The sequence below is a fragment of the Sciurus carolinensis genome, chromosome 8 (assembly GCF_902686445.1).
Source record: "Sciurus carolinensis chromosome 8, mSciCar1.2, whole genome shotgun sequence".
Lineage (NCBI taxonomy): Eukaryota > Metazoa > Chordata > Mammalia > Rodentia > Sciuridae > Sciurus > Sciurus carolinensis.
In genome coordinates this window covers 115026342-115044914 of record NC_062220.1, presented here as the reverse complement: position 1 = coordinate 115044914, position 18573 = coordinate 115026342, and the positions used below count along the sequence as shown (strand labels likewise).

At 41.4% G+C, this 18573-nt stretch overlaps 1 protein-coding gene across 3 annotated transcripts in view; it reads right to left on the bottom strand.

The window, feature by feature from the left end:
* Positions 1 to 18573, bottom strand: part of Osbp2 (oxysterol binding protein 2) — a 164168-nt gene that overhangs the window by 123613 nt on the left and 21982 nt on the right. For all 3 annotated transcript variants that reach the window (XM_047562035.1, XM_047562037.1, XM_047562036.1), the window contains exon 2: positions 16353 to 16561. In XM_047562035.1, coding sequence (XP_047417991.1) covers positions 16353 to 16561 — 209 coding nt within the window. The remainder of the gene's footprint in view (positions 1 to 16352; positions 16562 to 18573) is intronic.

Below are 18573 nucleotides of genomic sequence, written 5' to 3'. Positions count from 1 at the left end.
AGCCTCCAGGGACCCTGCCTGCAGCAGCTTCTGAGTGACTGGGTGGTTGAGCACACTGAATAAATTTCGTAGGCCCCCTTGTGCAAGAAGAGAACCCCATTGGTCTCTTCTCAAGAGAATTTTCATTTTTACTCCCTTGAACTTGAGATGGGTGTGGTCTTGCCAGCTCCAGAGATGTCCTCAAGCCATCATCTAGGCAAAGTCTTCAGCATTTCTTTAATGGTGGTAATGTCTTTAACAACTGCAACTTCCTTAGCTTTAGTCTTACTCTGGCCTTTCAAGTTCATATTCTCCAAATCTTTTGCTCTACTTTCTGCTCCTGATTATCACAATAAATTCGGCTAAAAACCGCCAGCAATACCCATGCCACTTCCTGAATGCTATGTTGCCTAGATATTTCTTCTGCCAGATTAAGAAGTCCATCACTTTTAAAATCAGCCTTACAGCAAGTCTCAGGATACAGGAAAAATGCAGACTTCTTAGCCAGAACAAAACAGGTATGGCCTCTAGTTCAATTACCAATAGAGTCCTCCTTCTCCCAATTCTCTTGAGCCCTGGCTTCACAGTTCACAGTCTTATTGGCATTCTGGTCTTCTGGGCTCCCACTAGAATCAGCCATTAAGCTCTGTTTATAACAATCCAAAACATTTCCAGCTTGCACTGCTATAAATCTCAAAATTCCTCCCACCAATTCCAAAAAGCTCAAAAAGTTTCTGAACCACATGGTCAGGTTAGTCACAGCAAAAACCCCACTCTCCGTACCAATTTCTGTTTTAGTCAGTTTTTTCACTGCTGTGACTAAAAGACCAAACCAGAACAATTGTAGAGGAGGAAAGGTTTTCTTTGGGCTCACAGTTTCAGAGGTCTAAGTCCATAGAAGGCTGGTTCCATTTCTTGGGACACGAGGTGAGGCAGAACATCATGGTGGAAGAGTATGGCAGAGGGAACCAGCTCACATGATGATCAGAAAGCAGAGAGAGAGAGAGAGAACTCCACTTTCCAGATACAAATATATACCCCAAATCCATGCCCCAATTCCCACTTCTTCCAGTCACACCCTACCTCTTCAGTTACCACTCAGTTAATCCTTATCAGGGGATTGGTTCACTGATGGGGTTAAGACTCTCACAACCCAGTCATTTCTCCTCTGAACCTTATTGCATTGTCTCACATGTGAGTTTTGGGGGACACCTCACATTCTAACCATAACACAATTGTTCACTGCTAGTACACAGAAATATGAATGACTTTTATGTATTAACTTTGTATTTTGTGACCTTGCTAAACTCATTTATTCTAAGAATATTTGCATAGATTGCTTGGAATTTTTTAACATATCATTTGTACATAGGGATAATTTGTTTCTTCCTTTTTAATTTGCATGCCTTTGATTTCTTTTTCTTATATTATTATACTGGGTAGAACTTTCAGTATGAAGAATATGAATGGTAAGAGTTGACATCCTTGACTGTTTTACTGACACTAGGGGGAAAACAATCTTTCACTTTAAGCATAATGTTGGTTTTTTGAAGATGCTGTTAATCAGGTGGAGGGAATTCCTAGTCTGCTGAGAGGTTTTTTGTTTGTTTGTTTTTGTTTTTGCCATGAATATATTAAATTTTTTCAAATACATTTTCTGTACCAACTAATAAAAGCACATAGTTTTTTCTTTCTTAGATTGTTAATATGGCAATTTTATTGATTGATTTTCAAATACTGAATCTATCTTATATTCCTATTATGAATCCAAGTAGATCATACTATATTATTCTATTTGTATTTTGCTGGACTCAGATGGTGAATATTTTGCTAAACAAGTTTTCATTTGAATTCACAAAAGGTAGCCATCTGCAGTTTTCTCTTCTTGTACTTTCTTGTCCAGTTTGGTATCAGGGTAATACTTTTCTCATAAAATGAGTTGGGAATTATTACCTCCTTTTCTATTTCTGAAAGAGACTGTGTGAAAATGGTGTTATTCTTTTGTAAAATGTTTCATTAAAATCACAAATGCCTGAAAAATTCTTTTTGGAAGGTTTTAAACCTTGATAGTTATAGAATATTCAGGTTATGGATATGATCTTGGGTGAATTTTAGAGTATGACATTTTTGAGGAATTTCATCTAAATTGTCAAATCTGTGGGTGGAGTTGTTTATTGTCCTTTTATTTCTGTAGGAACTGTACTGTTAATCACTTCATTCATTCCTGATACAGGTAATTTGATGTTTTCATTTTAGCAGTCAATCAACCCAGTGAGGTTTAAACTACAAGTTCTAACCAGCCTTCTCAGGGTGGTGGTTTCATGCCAGATCTGTTTTTAAGGCCTCTCCGATGCTATTCCAATTTGTCCACCATGAATGCTGGCCAGTAGCCACTGGGACCTGGATGTTCCTGTAGTTTTTAGTTCAGTTCTCAGAGTCTTCCATATGTGTTTAGAATAAGATCCATGCAAGTTCTGCTTGGCCATGAACCTAGGAGCTCACAAACAACTTTACAGGGTCATTTTCCCAAGATCCTCTCTGTGTGTGATTTGGTATTTTCCACTTCCCTAGCCCTCCTCTCTCAATCCTCTGGGCCATTTCTGGGACTTTATTTACACCTATCTACTGCCCCCTGCCGACCACTACACTCATATCTGGGGCTAAATGAAGAGAGAAGAGAGGAAAAATGCAATGGAGGTTTGTTTACCCCACAGCACTTCCTGTTAGAATGGAGGGTTTCCTCACAAATTTAGGCACCTGCAGACCCTTTGCTGACCCCTTCCTGCTAGAGGACTTCTGGAGCTGTCTCTGCTCACTTCTGGGTCTCCCCTGAGTCTAGGCTGGAAGATATTGGAAGGCGAACAGTTGCAAACTCACCACTTGTTTTGTGTTACCTCAAATTATGATCTTCCTTCCCAATTCGCCTCTGACTATTTAATTCAGAGTGCTTAATAGGAGTACTGTGCATTCTGTCCAGGTTTTATAGCTGCAGAGTAAAATGTTCTCACATCATCTTACCTGGAACTGGAACTGAGCAGAATCATGTTTTAAAAGACTCACCCTGGCTGTTGGAGAGAGAGTCTACTTGAAGACTCTGAAGACCAGAATCTGGGAGGCCAGACAGCCAAGTGAGGGTGAGACCACACAGATGAGGGCAGAGGGCAGATGTGAAACTGTTCAGGTCTGGTACTGGCAGGATAATGGTGACAAGCTGAACATGAGAGGTGAGAGAGGGCAGGAGTCACTTTACTTCTTTGGCCAACTGTGAGATCTGTAAGTTTGACTGGAGACCTTGGCAAAGGGCCATGTCAAGGAAGCAGGCAGTGGGTCATAGGCAGCAGGGAGAAGCCACAGAGAGCCTAAGATTATGGGAGAGAGAACAGCAACAGACCCAAGTCCCTGAGAAGAGGGGGAAAATGGCCCTAAGGGTCAGGCAAAGAATGGTCTTTACCTGAGTTACACAGGACACATACAGGGAGGATGGTAATCTGAGTGCAGAAAGCTGAGATGGTCCAAGCTATGGACTAGTTTTTGTCCATAAATGAGGATAAGCAGTGAATGATAGTAGTGAATATATGCAGAGTGCCAAGGACTTCAAGAGCCACTAGGAGATGGAAGAGGAAGGTGACAGGGGACCCCGATGTTGGGGACAGGCAGTGATAAGGGCTCACAGAAGTCATAGGTTTGAGGGAATGCTGTTCTGCACAGCTAGGGAGGTCCACCCCCAGATTTTGACAATATGGCATGTCTACTAGGCTCAGCAAAGGGGCCTGGCCACTCCTGCCCAAAGGGTAAGGTTCAGAACAACACTAAAAGAGCAACAACTTCACTGCCATCAACTGACTGGTCACCACGCTCTAGTCACTGTGCTGAGCATTCTGTAACATGATTTAATTTACTGCTTTTAAAAACCCTACAGAGTTTTTATCATTAGATATACGTTATGGGTGAAGAAACACAACAGTGACAGAGTAAGAAAAACATTCAGGATTCAAACCCTACTTGTCTGGTTTCTGGGCATCTCCACGGTTAGATGGAGGACAAGTGGGTGTGAGGAAAGTTAGATAACTGGGCAAGAGAGGAAGAACCCACCTCTGCAGGGCCTGAGGGACCAATCACAGGGCCAGGCCAAGTGAGAAAGGAAAAGAAGGAAGGCAATTGCTGGAGGAGGAGTTCAAGAGGTCCAGAAGGGCACTGGGAGGGCAACTGCTATGATAGCAGGAAAAGGATCATCACTGACCTTAAGATTACTGAGCTGGAGCCACATGGGCCTGGTGAGGTCAGGCCAGGTGCTCCTTGTCAGCAACTAGCTAAAGATGCAAGGGTGACCCAAGGAAGGGACAAGCCCTGGAATTTGAGGACAAACTCCATGGCTAAGGTCCCTGGTGGGCCTAAGGGCTGAGATGCGTGGGGAGCAATCCTAGCAGGAGCACCAAGATCCCTGGATTTGGAAGAATGAGTGGTGTGAGGAGAGGAATGCAGGATATGTGCTTAGCTGATCTGTTTCTGGGCCTCTTTAACCCCACTGGGGGAGGGGGCATGCCTATATGGAAGTACCTTCTCCTGATTAAGTTCCTCCCTGCCAAGAGTCCCACATTCTCATGACCCCACAGGGACCCTAAAAAGATGTGAGCAACCACAAGAATAGGAAATTATACTCCATATATGTAAAATATGTCAAAATACACTCTACTATCATGTATATCTAAAAAGAATGAATAAAAATTATTTTTAAAAATTAAATGGTATATATATTCTGGCAAAAAGAAAAAAAAAAGGTAAGCAAGGATGCCAGCTATGCCAGGCCCAGCATCCTTTCCTAAAGCCTATTCAGCCACCAGATGGCAGCCATGGACACCAGATGAAGCTTTCCTACATCAAAGAATGCCCACACTACAGAAGTTACTTAAAGATCTAATCGGTCCTGGGACTGCCTGACTCTGAATCCGAATACCAGAAAAAGCCATGCCCTGTCTCACATGGAGTTTTCTAATAAAGCATAAGACAGGGTATGAGAGTCGAGGAATAAGAAAGGACTGTCTTGAAGGGCTAGTTGGTTCTGATGTGTGCTCTGGGCTCTCTGATGACAAGTAGCCCTGCCCATCTCCACGCCAGCAGGAAGATCCCCTGATCTGCTGACCAGGACAGCATCTGAGGCCCCATTGATTAAGCACCCATAAATCTGCACTCTCTGCTTCCAGACTTCATGGGCCTGGCATGCTGGGTGGGAAACATGACTGTTTAAGTGACCATGACCTACACAGGTCTAGATGTTGTCCCCCAGCAGCTAGACAGACACCCACAGGAAGCCACAAGTGTGTTGATCCCAGCTTAGGGTTTGGCAAATGGATGTGCTAAAAATCAAAAGGCCAGGAATGGTACAGGTTCTGGAAAGATTGTCATGTGTCACAGGGGACCCAAAGGTGAGATGGTCCAGCAGTAAGGTGGGGTAGACAGGAAAAAGACAGAGGGGTCAAGGGATAGGTGTCTTCATGAACTTGAGAGATACAGGGAACAGATGCAGCAATGGTGACAGGAAGATGTGATCAGCAAACAGTATATCTCAGTGGAAATCTTTGAGGTGGGGTAGGGGTCACTCTGGGAGAAGATGGCCAAAGCCAATCCATAACCTGCAGATAGGGGGTTGGATGGGTTGCCCCAGCCTCAGCGCAGCAATAGGTGGTCCAAGATGAGCGGTTGGAGTCCTGTACAGCAGCTCCAGGTAGAGGAGTCAGACACACATGAAGGACCTTATCCTAAAGTCTGTAGAAGAGGATGCAGGGCTCCCTAAGGCCAAGGGAGAACCTTCAGGGGAGGCACAAAGAACATGGGGGTGGGGGCTGCGACGCAGCAGGGTGGGGTATAAAGGAAGAAGATTAGAGAGGGAGGAGGCCTGAGGTGGAATGGAAAGACATAAGGATGGCTTGGCACAGCAGAATAGTGTCTAAGGATAACACAGTGAGTTCATTTCTTCCTAAGAAGCAGTAAGTATGATAAATAAGACAAAGAGAATCCAATTTAAAACAAACTAACAAAAACATGGCAATTACCAAAATGAGCTCAGTCTTTATCAGAGTGTCTATTACAGATTCCCTATAACATGAGGACAAAGGACAAGGGTACTGTGGGTGCACATAGACAGAATGACAGTTTCCAAACCTTTCTACACCACAGGACAGCTACCCAGTCCTGGCAGAAACTGGTCCCTGTGGGGTCTTAGCCTTCTGTCCTCACTCATATCTTTACATGAGGTAAAATATATCATCCATAACCCCAAATACACAAGGGACTATGAAAGCCACCACCAAGCAAAGCAGAAAAAATATAAATTGGGGAAAAGATGAATGAATTACAGGTTGTTTTAAAGAACATGCTGTTTCACTGCTTCCTTCTCATATTGAAATATGTGTGAATATTGTGTTTCCTCCTGAAGGGATACAGGCAGATCTGCCCTTCACATGAGCCAGTGGCAACTGTTAATCAAACAGTTTTTAAAAAGCTCCAAATAACCTCAGCATATAAACCATCTGGTGCAAAATCCCAGGGCAAAGCAGGTCACCTGCCTGGAGGTGGGGAGGGCTGCTGCTCACTGAGGATGGTTTGGCTTCCTGGGATAGGCAGGTGGCTTCTGTATGCTGGCCACGAGCCTGTCCAGCCCTCCCATCCGTCACCCTCCTGGACAAAGGTCCTAGTCCCAGATCCTTCCCAGGCCATTCCTTAATCCTTGAGGCAGGAAGTAAGGAGGCCAACTCCACCAGGCAGATCTCCACCTTCCCCTGGTGACCACTTAACTGCATTTGATGTCTCAGAACGCATACGTGGCCCTTTGCTCCAACCATTGCCACAACCACTGCCTGGACAGTGCTCCTTCCCTCCCCTTCTCACCTCAATTTCCATATTTGAAACTCTCTTCAGTTTTCACCTACAGGTAGCCACACCCCGACAAACACCCAGGACACTGATAGTGTCCTACCTTACACTGTGCATATCCATATGCCAGCTGTGCTCTCCTATCAGAGGAGGCTCAGCTGTAACTCCAATGGGAGCTGCCACATCTTGCTCATGAAGTTTGAGTTCATGTCTGATTGTGTCGTTTAAAGGATGTTCATTCCCAGATAGGTGCAATATCACACACCTGTAATTCCAGTGACTGGGCAAGCTGAGGCAGGAGAATTACAAATTTGGGACCAGCCTCAGCAACTTAGCAAGACTCTGTCTCAAAAAAAAAAAAAAAAAAAAAAAAAGGGCTGGGGATGTAACTCAGCGGTAGAGTGCCCCTGAATTCAATCCCTAATGTTGAGGGGTAAAAGGAAGGAATGTAGAAGAACACAGCATGGAGGTCTACTGTAGTTTATATTGTATTTAATAAAAATTATATTGGGGCATAGAAATAACCTTCCTTTCTTTGGCTCATTTTCAGCAACTGGCAAGTCTAGGCCATAAATATGAAATAGGAAAAGTCCCAAGGGTCAAATGTCAGGTATCTAAGTAGCTAATCACTTCCACAGTGAGCAGAGGTGACTGGGTGACATGGAAGAGTGGGCTCCAGTTCAAAAGTACTGCTCCAGTGCCTGGTCCTGGATTCTGAGGAATGCTTACAGCTGGGGAGGAGTTGGTCAGGGAAGGCCACTGTCCTGCAAGCAGACCCCTCTCGTACTGATGTAGGCTCTCCTTAGGTAAGTGTGCCACATCTACCAGGATGACAAGGGCCATCCCTCCTGCAGCCACCTATAGCACATCCTTATACAGAGGAGAGGGGGAATGAAGCCCTCTGGGGCAACCATACGCATTTCATGGAGACACGTTAGGGGGAGTAATTCATTTGGAGACAGGATGGTTCCTCCCGCACTTCTCAAATACCCTGGTCACCGACCTATGGGTGATTCTGCCACACCAGTTGCTGTGGGCAGGATGATTTACAAACACTGGGGTAATACCCCAAGAGTAATGCTAGCACACATGAAATCAGTTGTACCCATAGGGTGCCACAACTCCTGTATACTGTCATGTAACCCTCTCAAAAACTGAGGAGGAATGTCACAGACGAGAGAACTGGAGCTCAGAAACATCAAGTAGTTTAACCAAGGCCCCAGAGCTAGATAGGTCTTTGGGAGAAGTTTGGCCGACTGCTCATTTCACAGATGAGGAGACTGAGGCACTGAGGGACATGATGACCCACCCAGCAACAGACCTGCCCCTGAGCCCCATGCTCTGACCATGCTACCACAGAGCATTCCACCAAATTTGAAAAGTGACTAAAGAAGTGCCAGTCCCAGCCCAGCCCTCGGCTAGAACCTTGCCAACGTCCCTGACCTCTCACCTCCCTCCTGGAATGTGCTCTGCTTTGTTTCTCAGACTAAGCAGAAATCAGCCTCGCTGTTTTCACTCCTTGTTCTGCCTGTACCACAAAAAATAGGGCATTGGGAGTGCCCTGGCCCTTCAAACTCTCAATATGCTCAGGTTCTGCCAGGTCTTCCTTCCTCCAGATTAACTGTCACGAATTCTTCATCTGTTCCAGTGGTAACAGGTAGAAGGAGAGCACAACAGCCTAGTCCCCTCCTCCAAGGTGGTATGTGGAGCTGCTGAGGGTATCACAGCATGCCAGCCCCATAACAGACCCTTGCTGGGCACTGTGCAGTGCCCAGTATTGGGTCCTAGAATCACCATGGAAACAAGATACGTAGATTCTCTTTGCCCTCAAGGAACCCAGTTTACTGAAGAGATGGATAACAAGTAAGAAAACAAGTCAGTCAATTAATAACTGCAGGTGGCAATGAAGAAAATAAAAAGATTCCATGATGGAGATGTCTGGGGAGTGGGAGCTGCTTAAAGAGACATTAAGCAGAGATCTGAAGGATGGGGAACCAGAAGGGCCAAGAATGGGGACAGGGGTGTCCTAGGCAAAGAGAATAGCATAGAAAGGTCCTGAAGTAGGAGTGGAGCCCACTGGGTGAGACGAAGAGGAAAAGAGGTTGCCAGCAGGGACCCGCTCACTGGTCAAAGAAGTGGAGCTTACTTGAATCTTACCCTAGAAACACTGGCAAGCCACCTGGTGTGTGTGTGTGTGATAAAAAACACACACATTTGCCATTTTAACCATTTTCGATCATTCTTCATGCATTCTGTACAACCATCATCCTCTCTCTAGTCCTACAACATTTTCATCACCCCCAAAAGGAAACTGCATACCCATTAAGGAGTCACTCCCCATGTGATTCCCCCAGCCCCTAGCAACTATTAGTCTTTCTTTCTCTATGGATTTTATCTACTCTAGATATTTAATATATAAGAAATCATTCAATATGTTGCTTTCTGTGTCTGGTTTCTTTCACTTAACATGATGTTTTCAAGGTTCATTCATGTTGTAGCATGTATCAGAACTTCCTTTACATGGCTAAACAGTATTCTGTTGTATGAATATTCTGTTTATCCATTCATCTGTTGATGGACATGTGGAAATGTTTCCTCCTTTGGGCTATTGTGAATAATGGTGCTATTATCATTTGTGTACAAATTTATGTTTGAATACTATCTTTAGTTATTTTGGAAGGAATAGAATTGTTGGATCATGGGGGTAATTCTATGTTTAAGTTATTGAGGACGCACCAAACTATTTTCCACCATGGTTATACCTTCTCCTATTCCTTCCCCTCCTTCTGGTCCTTCCCCTCTTCCCCCTCCTCCTTCTCCTCCTCCTCCTTTTTATAATAACCACCCTACTGGACATGAAATGGTATTTTAAATTTTTTTCATTTGTTTTAATTAGTTATACATGACAGTAGAATGTGCTTTGATACCATATATATAATGGAATATAATTCCTCATTCTTCTCTACATTATACATGATGTAGAATCACACCAGTTGTATAGTTACATATGTACACACGGTAATAATGGCTGATTCATTCTACTATCATTCCTATCCCCATGCCCCTCCCCTCTCTTCAATCCCCTCTACCTCTAAAGTAACTCTATTCTTCCTTAGCCACCCCCCATTGTGAATTAGTATCTGCATATCGGAGAAAACATTGAGCTTTTGTTTTTTTGGGATTGGCTTATTTCACTTAGCATGATATTCTCCATCCATTTACCAGCAAATGCCATAATTCCATTCTTCTTTAAGGCTGAGTAATATTCCATTATATTATATGCACGCATTTTTTTATCCAATCATATGCTGAAGGGCACCTAGGTTGGTTCCATAGTTTAGCTGTTGTGAAGTGAGCTGCTATAAAACACTGATGTGGTTGAATCACTGTTAATGTGTTGATTTTGGGTATAAACTGAGAAGTGGGATAGCTGGGTCAAATGGTGGTTCCATTCCAAGTTTTCTGAGGAATCTCCACGCTGCTTTCCATAATGGTTGCACCAATTAGCATTCCCACCAGTAATTTATGAGTGTACCTTTTCCCCAACATCCTCACCAACATTTATTGTTGCTTGTATTCATTATGGTTTTGATTTGCATTTTCTCAGTGACTAATAATTTTGATTATTTTCTTCATGTGTTTATTGGTCATTTGTATATCTTGTTTACAGAAATGACTATTAACGTACTTTGCCCTTTTTTAATGGGTAAAATTTTGTTTTTGTGATTGGGTTGTAAGGTTTATTTTTATGTTCTAGATGCTATACCCTTGTCTTATATATAATTTACATATATAATTCTCTCTTATTATGGGGGTTGTCTTTTCATTTATTGATAGTGCCCTTTAATACCCAAAAGTTTTTGATGTTGATGAAGTTAATTTATATTTTCTTCATTGCAGTGTTTTTAGTGTCATCGCTTAAAAAAAAATCACTGCCAAATCCTAGGTCATGAAAATTTACTACAATTTTTTCTTCTGAGAGTTTTACAGTTTTGACTCTTAAATTTGGGTCTCTGGTTTATTTGAATTATTTTTTATATATGGCATTTTTTTTTAGTATATGAATATCCAGTGATCTCAGCACCATTTGTTGAAGAAATTATCCTTTTCCCATTAAGTGATCTTGATAGTCTTGTTGATAATCAATTGACCATAGATATAGAGCTTACCTATGGATTCTAAATTCTAACCACTGATCTGTATGACCATATTTTTACCAGTCCCACATTGTCTTGATTACTGTCTTTGTAATGAGGTTTGAAATGAGAAAGAGTCCTTCAAATTTATTCTTTTTCAAGATTGTTTTGACTACTTGGAGCCCCTCGCAATGAATTCTATGTGAATTCGAGGGTCAGCTTTCCATTTCTGTAAAAAGAAACATGGAATTTTCATAAAATTTGCATTGACTCTATAGATTGCTAGGAGTAGTTTTTGTTTGAATAGTGTTTTCAGTTATTTTGGGTATATACCATCTGAACAATATTGTCTTCCAATCCACGAGCATGGGATGACTTTCCATTTATAAGGTCTTCTTTTATTTCTTTCAGCAATGGTTTTTAATTTCAATTTAGTTACTTCCTTGTTAGCAGTTTTTTCTTATGTTATTTAAATAAAATTGCTTTCTTCATTTCTTTTTGGCATCATTCATTGCTAGTATATAGAAACACAAGTGATATTTTTGTGTTGATCTTATAACTCGCACATTTTCTGAATTCATTTATTAACTCTAATTGGTGTGTGTGTATGGGTGTGTATGTGTGTGTGTGTTTGTTCTTTGAGATATTCTATGTGTAGGATCATTTTGTCTGCTAAGAGAAAAAATTTTATTTTTCCATTCCAATTTTTACTTTTATTTCTTTTTCTTGCATAGTTGTTCATCTAGAACTTCCAGTACAATGTTGAATAGGTGTGGTGAAAGTGGGCATCCTAGTTTCTAATCTTAGAAAAAGAGTATGATTTTAGCTATAGGTTTTTCATACATCCCTTTATTGTTTTAAGGAAATTACCTTTCATTCCTATCTTGTGTTTTTATTATGAAAAGGTGTTGGATATATGCTATATCCTTTTCTTTTACATTAAGATAATCATGTTCTTTGTTTTCCCTTCAAACTGGTATACTACATTAATTGACTTTATTATTTTGAACCACCTGTTACTTCCTATGATAAATCTCACTTGATCATGATGTATATTTTTAATTCACTTTTGGCTTTTGCTTACTAGTCTTTTGTTAAGGGTTTTGAATCTATATTTGTAAGAGATAATAGTCTACAGTTTTCATTTCTCATGATGTCTTTGTGTGCATTTGTTATCAGGGTGACCTCACAGAGTAAGGAATGTTTCTTCCTCTTCAATTTTTTGGGAAGATTTTGGGATGGATGGGTATAAATTCTTTAAATGCTTGCTAGAATTCACCAGTGAAGCCATCTGTTCCTGGGCTTTTCTTTGTTGCAAGATCTTTGATTATTGTTTCAATAATCTATTTATTGTAGGTCTATTGAGATTTTCTATTTTTCCTTTACTCAGTATTGGTAATATTTTTGCTTCTAGAAATTTGCCCATTTCATCTAGGTTATCTAATTTGTTGGCATGCAATAGTTCATAATATTCTCTTATAGTCCTTTTTATTTCTGTAAAGTCAATGGTAATGTCACCACTTTAATCTCCAGTGTTAGAAATTTGAGTCTTCTTGATTTTTAGTCAGTCTAAATAAAAGTTTGCCAATTTTGTGGATTTTTTCAAAAAAACAACTTTTGGTTTAATTAATTTTTTCCTATTGTTTCTCTCTCCTTTTATTTATTTCAACTATAATCTTTATTGTTTTCTTCCTTCTACTAGCTTTGAGTTAAATTTGCTATTATTGATACAGTTTCTTAAAGTATAAAGTTTGGTTGTTGATTTGAAATTTTCCTTTTTTTAACGGATACTTTTATAATTACAAACTTTCCTCTGAGCACTGCTTTTGTGCATTCCCCAAATTCTAATATATTATATTCTTGTTTACCTTCATCTCAAAGTATTTTCTAATTTCTCTTGTGATTTTATCTTTGATCCACTAGTTGTTGAAGAGTATGTGGTTTCAATTTCCACATATTTGCAAATTCTCCAGTGTTTCTGTTATTGATTTCTAGTTCAAGTCCACTGAGGAGAGAAAAGATTCTTCATATGATTTAATCTTTTTAAAACTTACCAACATTTGTTTTGTGGCCTAATGTATGGTCTATCCTGGAGAACATTACATGTGTACTTGTAAAAAAAATGTATATCCTACAATTGTTCTTTAGTGTTCTGTATGTGACACTCATTAGTTCATTTGTGCTTCAATCCGAAAAATGAAAGATTATACTCCATTTAAGCATGATCTCTCAAATGCATTCAAACTAATTAGAACAAATAAAATTCAAAAATTAAAAAAGAAAAAAAAGCCATTTCTCTATGGCATGTGGTATGTGCTACCTTGAGTTGTATATGAATGTTAGTCTCTATTCTGTATCCTTACCCAGAAGGGAACAAAAGCTCTGTGCTGCACTTCATGAAATGAAGGAAGGTGAGCCTGACACTTCCCTCAGGGGCACCCACATTCCCTAAAGGAAGTCCAGGCTACAGTCTCTCACACTGTCAGCTGAATTAGCAAGCACTTCCTCCCCGGCTGCAAAAGAAACCCTTCCCACTGGCTGTCCCAGGAAAATTGTTTTATGGTAACTAATCCAGTAAATGTTATAAGCTATATTATTTCCAGGATGTTCCTAGAAAATGAAGCAATTTCATTCATTCATTTCTCCATTCTTAGAAAGAAGAAGGCAGAAAGAGGAAATTAGTTCTTTGGTGAGTAGCAGTGCATCCTCACTTGGCCAACATGGCTGTCCTGAGCCTAAGCCACATCTTTCATCACAGTGGCTTTCAACAGGCATCCAAACTAAGACCACAGGTCCTACAGGGGTCTCAGCATAGTCCATGCCTGATATGACCCCAACACCCTCCTTCACTGAGAGATAGAGTGGTACCCTGGGGAATCCCTCACAAGATCAGCATCAACGTTGACATACCAGAGTTTAATGAGTGCTGACCCCAGGGAGAATAATCACTGAGAGGGGGACCTATTATGGTTTGAATGTGTCCCCTAAACTTTATGCACTAGAAATTTAATCCACAAAGTCATATGTGAATGGTATTTGAGAGGTGGGATCTTTGGAAGGTGATTGAGGTGGATTGATATATGAATTAATGTATTCAGGGTTTAATGGGTTATTGTGGGAGTGGCTTTGTTATAAAATTGAGCTTTCTCTGGCTTGCTCTCTGTCTTGCCAAGTGATGTCCTCCACCATGTTATAATGTTGCAAGAAGGTCCTCACTGGAAATTCAGCAGATGCTGGCACCATGCTCTTGGACTTCCCAGGTTCCAGAGCCATGAGCTAAATAAATCTCTATTCTTTATAAATTACTGCCTGTATTAGGGTTCTCTAGAGGAACAGAATCAACAGGAAGTATGATTATAAAAAGGGAATTTATTAGATTGGCTTACACAGCCAGAAGTTGGATAGTCCACAATAGCCGTCTGCAGCTGGAAAGCTGGAAGAACCAGCAGCTGCGCAGTCCAAGACGCAAAAACCCAGAACAAGAAGCATCAACAGTGCTACACTAGTCTGAGACCAAGGCTTCTGGAAACTACCTGGAGAATCACTGGCAGAGTCCACTTTGGAAGAGTGAAGAAGCAAGAGTCTGATATGATCAGACAATCAAAACAGCAATCAAGAACCAGTTCAAGAAGAGCCAAGCTTGCATCTGCATCTGCTTGCATCTGCTTCCTCAGTCTTCCAACTTTTATTCCATCCTATTGGATGCTGCTGCCCACACTTAGGGAGGGTCTCCACTTCAGTTCACTATCCCACATTCCAATCATTCCTAGACATACCTTCATTGACACACCCAGAAGCCTCTTAATCATCCACATCTCCTAACCTAATCAAGTTGCAAATTCAAATTAACCATTACCCCACCTTTTCAGGTATTTTGTTATAGCAACAGAAAACAGAATAAGATAGAACCCATCTTCCAAATGGGTGAGATAAAAAGAGAAGGCCATATTGATATTTGATATTTGATATTGATATGTCCCTCAATGTGCATTGAGAAGCTAGCACGGGGGGAAGAGACCCCAACTTGGTGTGATAGGGCCTAGGGCCTGGTGACCAACGTCACCAGTCCCTCTCATCCTGCTTTATGCTAAAACTCCTACAGAATCCAATGTCTCCCCATATAGGCTGTGAGATAATCCTGGAGAGTAAGGGCTGTGGCTCCTCCCCTGGAACTCTGCTTCCCCAGAAATACTGACACGTCTGTGGAAACACTCGTCATTTTGCTTATACCTTCAGAAAGATCACAGCTGCCTAACCCCTGCTCCCAGTTCGTTCAGACACATTTTTCAATCATCAGAAACATTTACTATGGCTCTGGGTGGGCAAGGCGGTAGGGAGGTGGGTGTCTCACAGGCTGTTACTAGCATCTCACAATATAATCCCTATGGAAGGCAGTTGGACAATACATCACAGAATTACAATCATATACTCCCATTGACCCAGCAACTTGTCTCCAAGTACACTGTATTTATATAAGTGCAAAATGAAATACAAGGTTTCTTGTTGCAATACCATGTATCATTACAACATAGGCAAAAAACCTAAATCAACTGGTTCATCAACAGGCTATTGGTTAAATAAACTATGGCACATCCCATACAATGAAAACCCACATTGCTGTGAAAACAAAGAGGAAGTTTTTAGGAACTGATAAAGAAAAATTTTAAAAAATCTTTTGCTAAATGTAAAAATCAAGGTGGAGCACTGCATTTATTTAAAAATAAGCACCTATTTGGGTATCTATGTAAAGATTTGTGACACTAGAGCCTCTAGTTTCTTATGAGTCAGAGAACAGGGTAAGCGACTGGGAACAGGTAAAAAGACAGACTTTACTCATAGGCTTTTGGGGCCACTGGTTTATGAATCATACAAAAGCATTGCATATTAAAAATTAAATTTATTAAAGTAAAACATCTTGCTCAGAACATCTGAGTTTGGTGTCCCACCCTGGGAAGGACAGCAACTCTGGTTAAACAGTCTTTAATCTCCACAAAAGGGACAATGGGAAAAAGTCTGGCCCAAGGCACAGAGGCACAATCCTGGACTCTCACCCAGGGCTGATTATGGGCCTGAGCCACCATAGTACCTGAAGTGTCTGCTGAAGTCTGGCAAGCAGACTTGTCCAAGGAAGATATACACAGACCCTGCCCACCATACCTGTGACTGCCTTGGCAGAGTGGCTGGGCATCTTACTGCTGAGGAAGCATGAGTTGAATAGGAAGGGCACAAATACACCTTGACCTTCTAGATTGGTTCAGACTAGCCTGGTTCTCCTGGTCACCACTGTCCCCAAAATGCTTTCAATTTCAACTCCCTTTAAACCAATGATACCACTCATACACACCCATTACATTAACCTTTCACTACCTGAATGGGACCGCATCACACGGACAGCCTTGGCCTTGGCCAGCTCCAGCGCGGTGATCCACTGCTGCCGGTCCACCTCTGAGCTGGCCTTGAGGTGATAACTCCTTGCCCCACTCATCAGCAAGATACCACAAGACTCTTCAGTGTCAATATGCGCAGTGGCCAGGTTGATGGTTCCACGGCAAGTGTGGGCCATTTCACCCTGGTTTCTGTAGAATACAAGAGAAGGCATGAGGTGAGGCTCCCAGACTCAATGACTCCAGATTAAAGAAACCCTCAAGGCACATTCTTAGAACCTCAGACACTTAGACTGGAAGAAGCCCTGGAGTCACAGTTTGTAGAGTGGTAGAAGGATGAAAGCCCCTACTGGTGCCATATACAGGGTATGTCTGCTGTGGTCTAAACCCTTGCAGGTTCAGGAAATGGAGAAAAGGAGTGACTTCTCAGAGTAACACAAAACACAGCAGGCCTCAGAATGCATGCCAGAATCTTTCCACTAAGTCTCAGAACCCCCGATTTGGAGCAGAATGATATTGGATGACCAGAGTCTAAGGGAGGTACCTCCTGCTTGTAGCAACCTGGGAATGATGTTGTCCCTTCTGTGACCTCCAGAGGTCTACAGAGCAAAATTATCACCATTCTCTGGCTCCACCACAGATGAGCTGAAGATGTCAGCTGGGCTAACACAGTGCTACCTCATGACAAGGGACCAACTCTTTTGCTAATTATAGGTTTATGGAGCTAATGGTATCAAAATAAGGGAAAGTAGAGGTGACTCAAGCATGTGCCATTTACAACTGTGACTGATGTCTGAAAACTGAGATTCAACTATCATGACAGGATCTACTTAACTCACTCCCTTAGATACTCAAAGCAAACTCCCCACAAAACATCAAATCTTTTTCCATAGAGTGTGTTATAGGAAGAGAAATTGGTCAGCATCTAATACTGCCAGTGGCAGGAGTTCATATGGCAGTTTTCTGCAGTCCTTGAATGCTTACTGATTTTCTCTGGCTGTTCAACATCTGTCATTTTCTTTATTCTTCTACCTGTTCTAAAGTTAAATGATTTTTGATGGTTCCACAGCAGATGTGGACCATTTCCCCCCTAGTTTCTGGAGGATGCAAGAGGATAAGACATCATTTGTTTGAACAGTGGTTTCCCTTTGGATTCTTTTCTGCTCTGGTCACATTCCTTAGATAAAATGACAAATAGTTGAAGGAAAGTCCAGTTCTTGGGCCCTGGCATCTCTTGATAAAAGGAAATTCACTCTAACTTGTAACACTAGCCAAGTTGCCATACCTGCTGGAAGCCTGATGTTTTATATTTAAGGTCATTTTAAGCTTGAAATTGTTCAGGTATTAAAAAGTGTAGTGCCTAACCATAAAGGGCACTATGGCTTACCTCAAAAAGAAGGACATGGACCAATGTTCTAGGCAGAGGTAATGGCAGAGGCAAAGACCATAAAGTAAAGAGGAGTTTACAATTTTTGAAGAATAGAAAGACATTCTGTGGCCAGAGTATTGAGAATAAAGGAGTGGGCAAGGGAAAAATGAAGCTAGAAAATCATGGAAGGGCCAGATGAAGTGGCCCAGCTACTCAGGAAACTGAGGCAGAAGGATCATAAGTTCAAAACCAGTCCAAGCATCTTAATAAGGGTATTTCAAAAATTAAAAAATGAAATTGGTGGGGGGTATAGCTCAGTAGTAGAGCATTTGCCTAGCATGCACAAGACACTGGGTTCAATTGTAGCACTGCAGAAATAAATAATAAATAAATAAATAAATAAATAAATAAATAAATAAAAATCAGGAAAGGACCAAATTGCAGTACCTTGAAAACTATATTAAAGATTTAGACACTTATCCTAAAACTAAACAGTGAGCCTCCAAACTTAATATCATAAAAGCAGAAATGGTCAAGAGTTTCAGAAGTTTCTGTGGGGAAAATGGGAAGTAAAAGTGACTTGGGCATGGTGGGAGATGGAAGCCAGGCCACTGTGTGAAAATAGGACTGGGCTGGAAGTTATATAGTGCACACAACATTATATTACAACCCAAGAGAGCCAGGTACAATAGTGCACACTTGTAATCCCAATTACTTAAGGCTGAGGCAGGAGGATCACAAGTTCAATGACAGCCAGGGCAACTTAGCAAGACACTATCTCAAAATAAAATACAAAAAGGTCTGGAGGTGTGATTCAGTGAAAGCACTTGCCTAG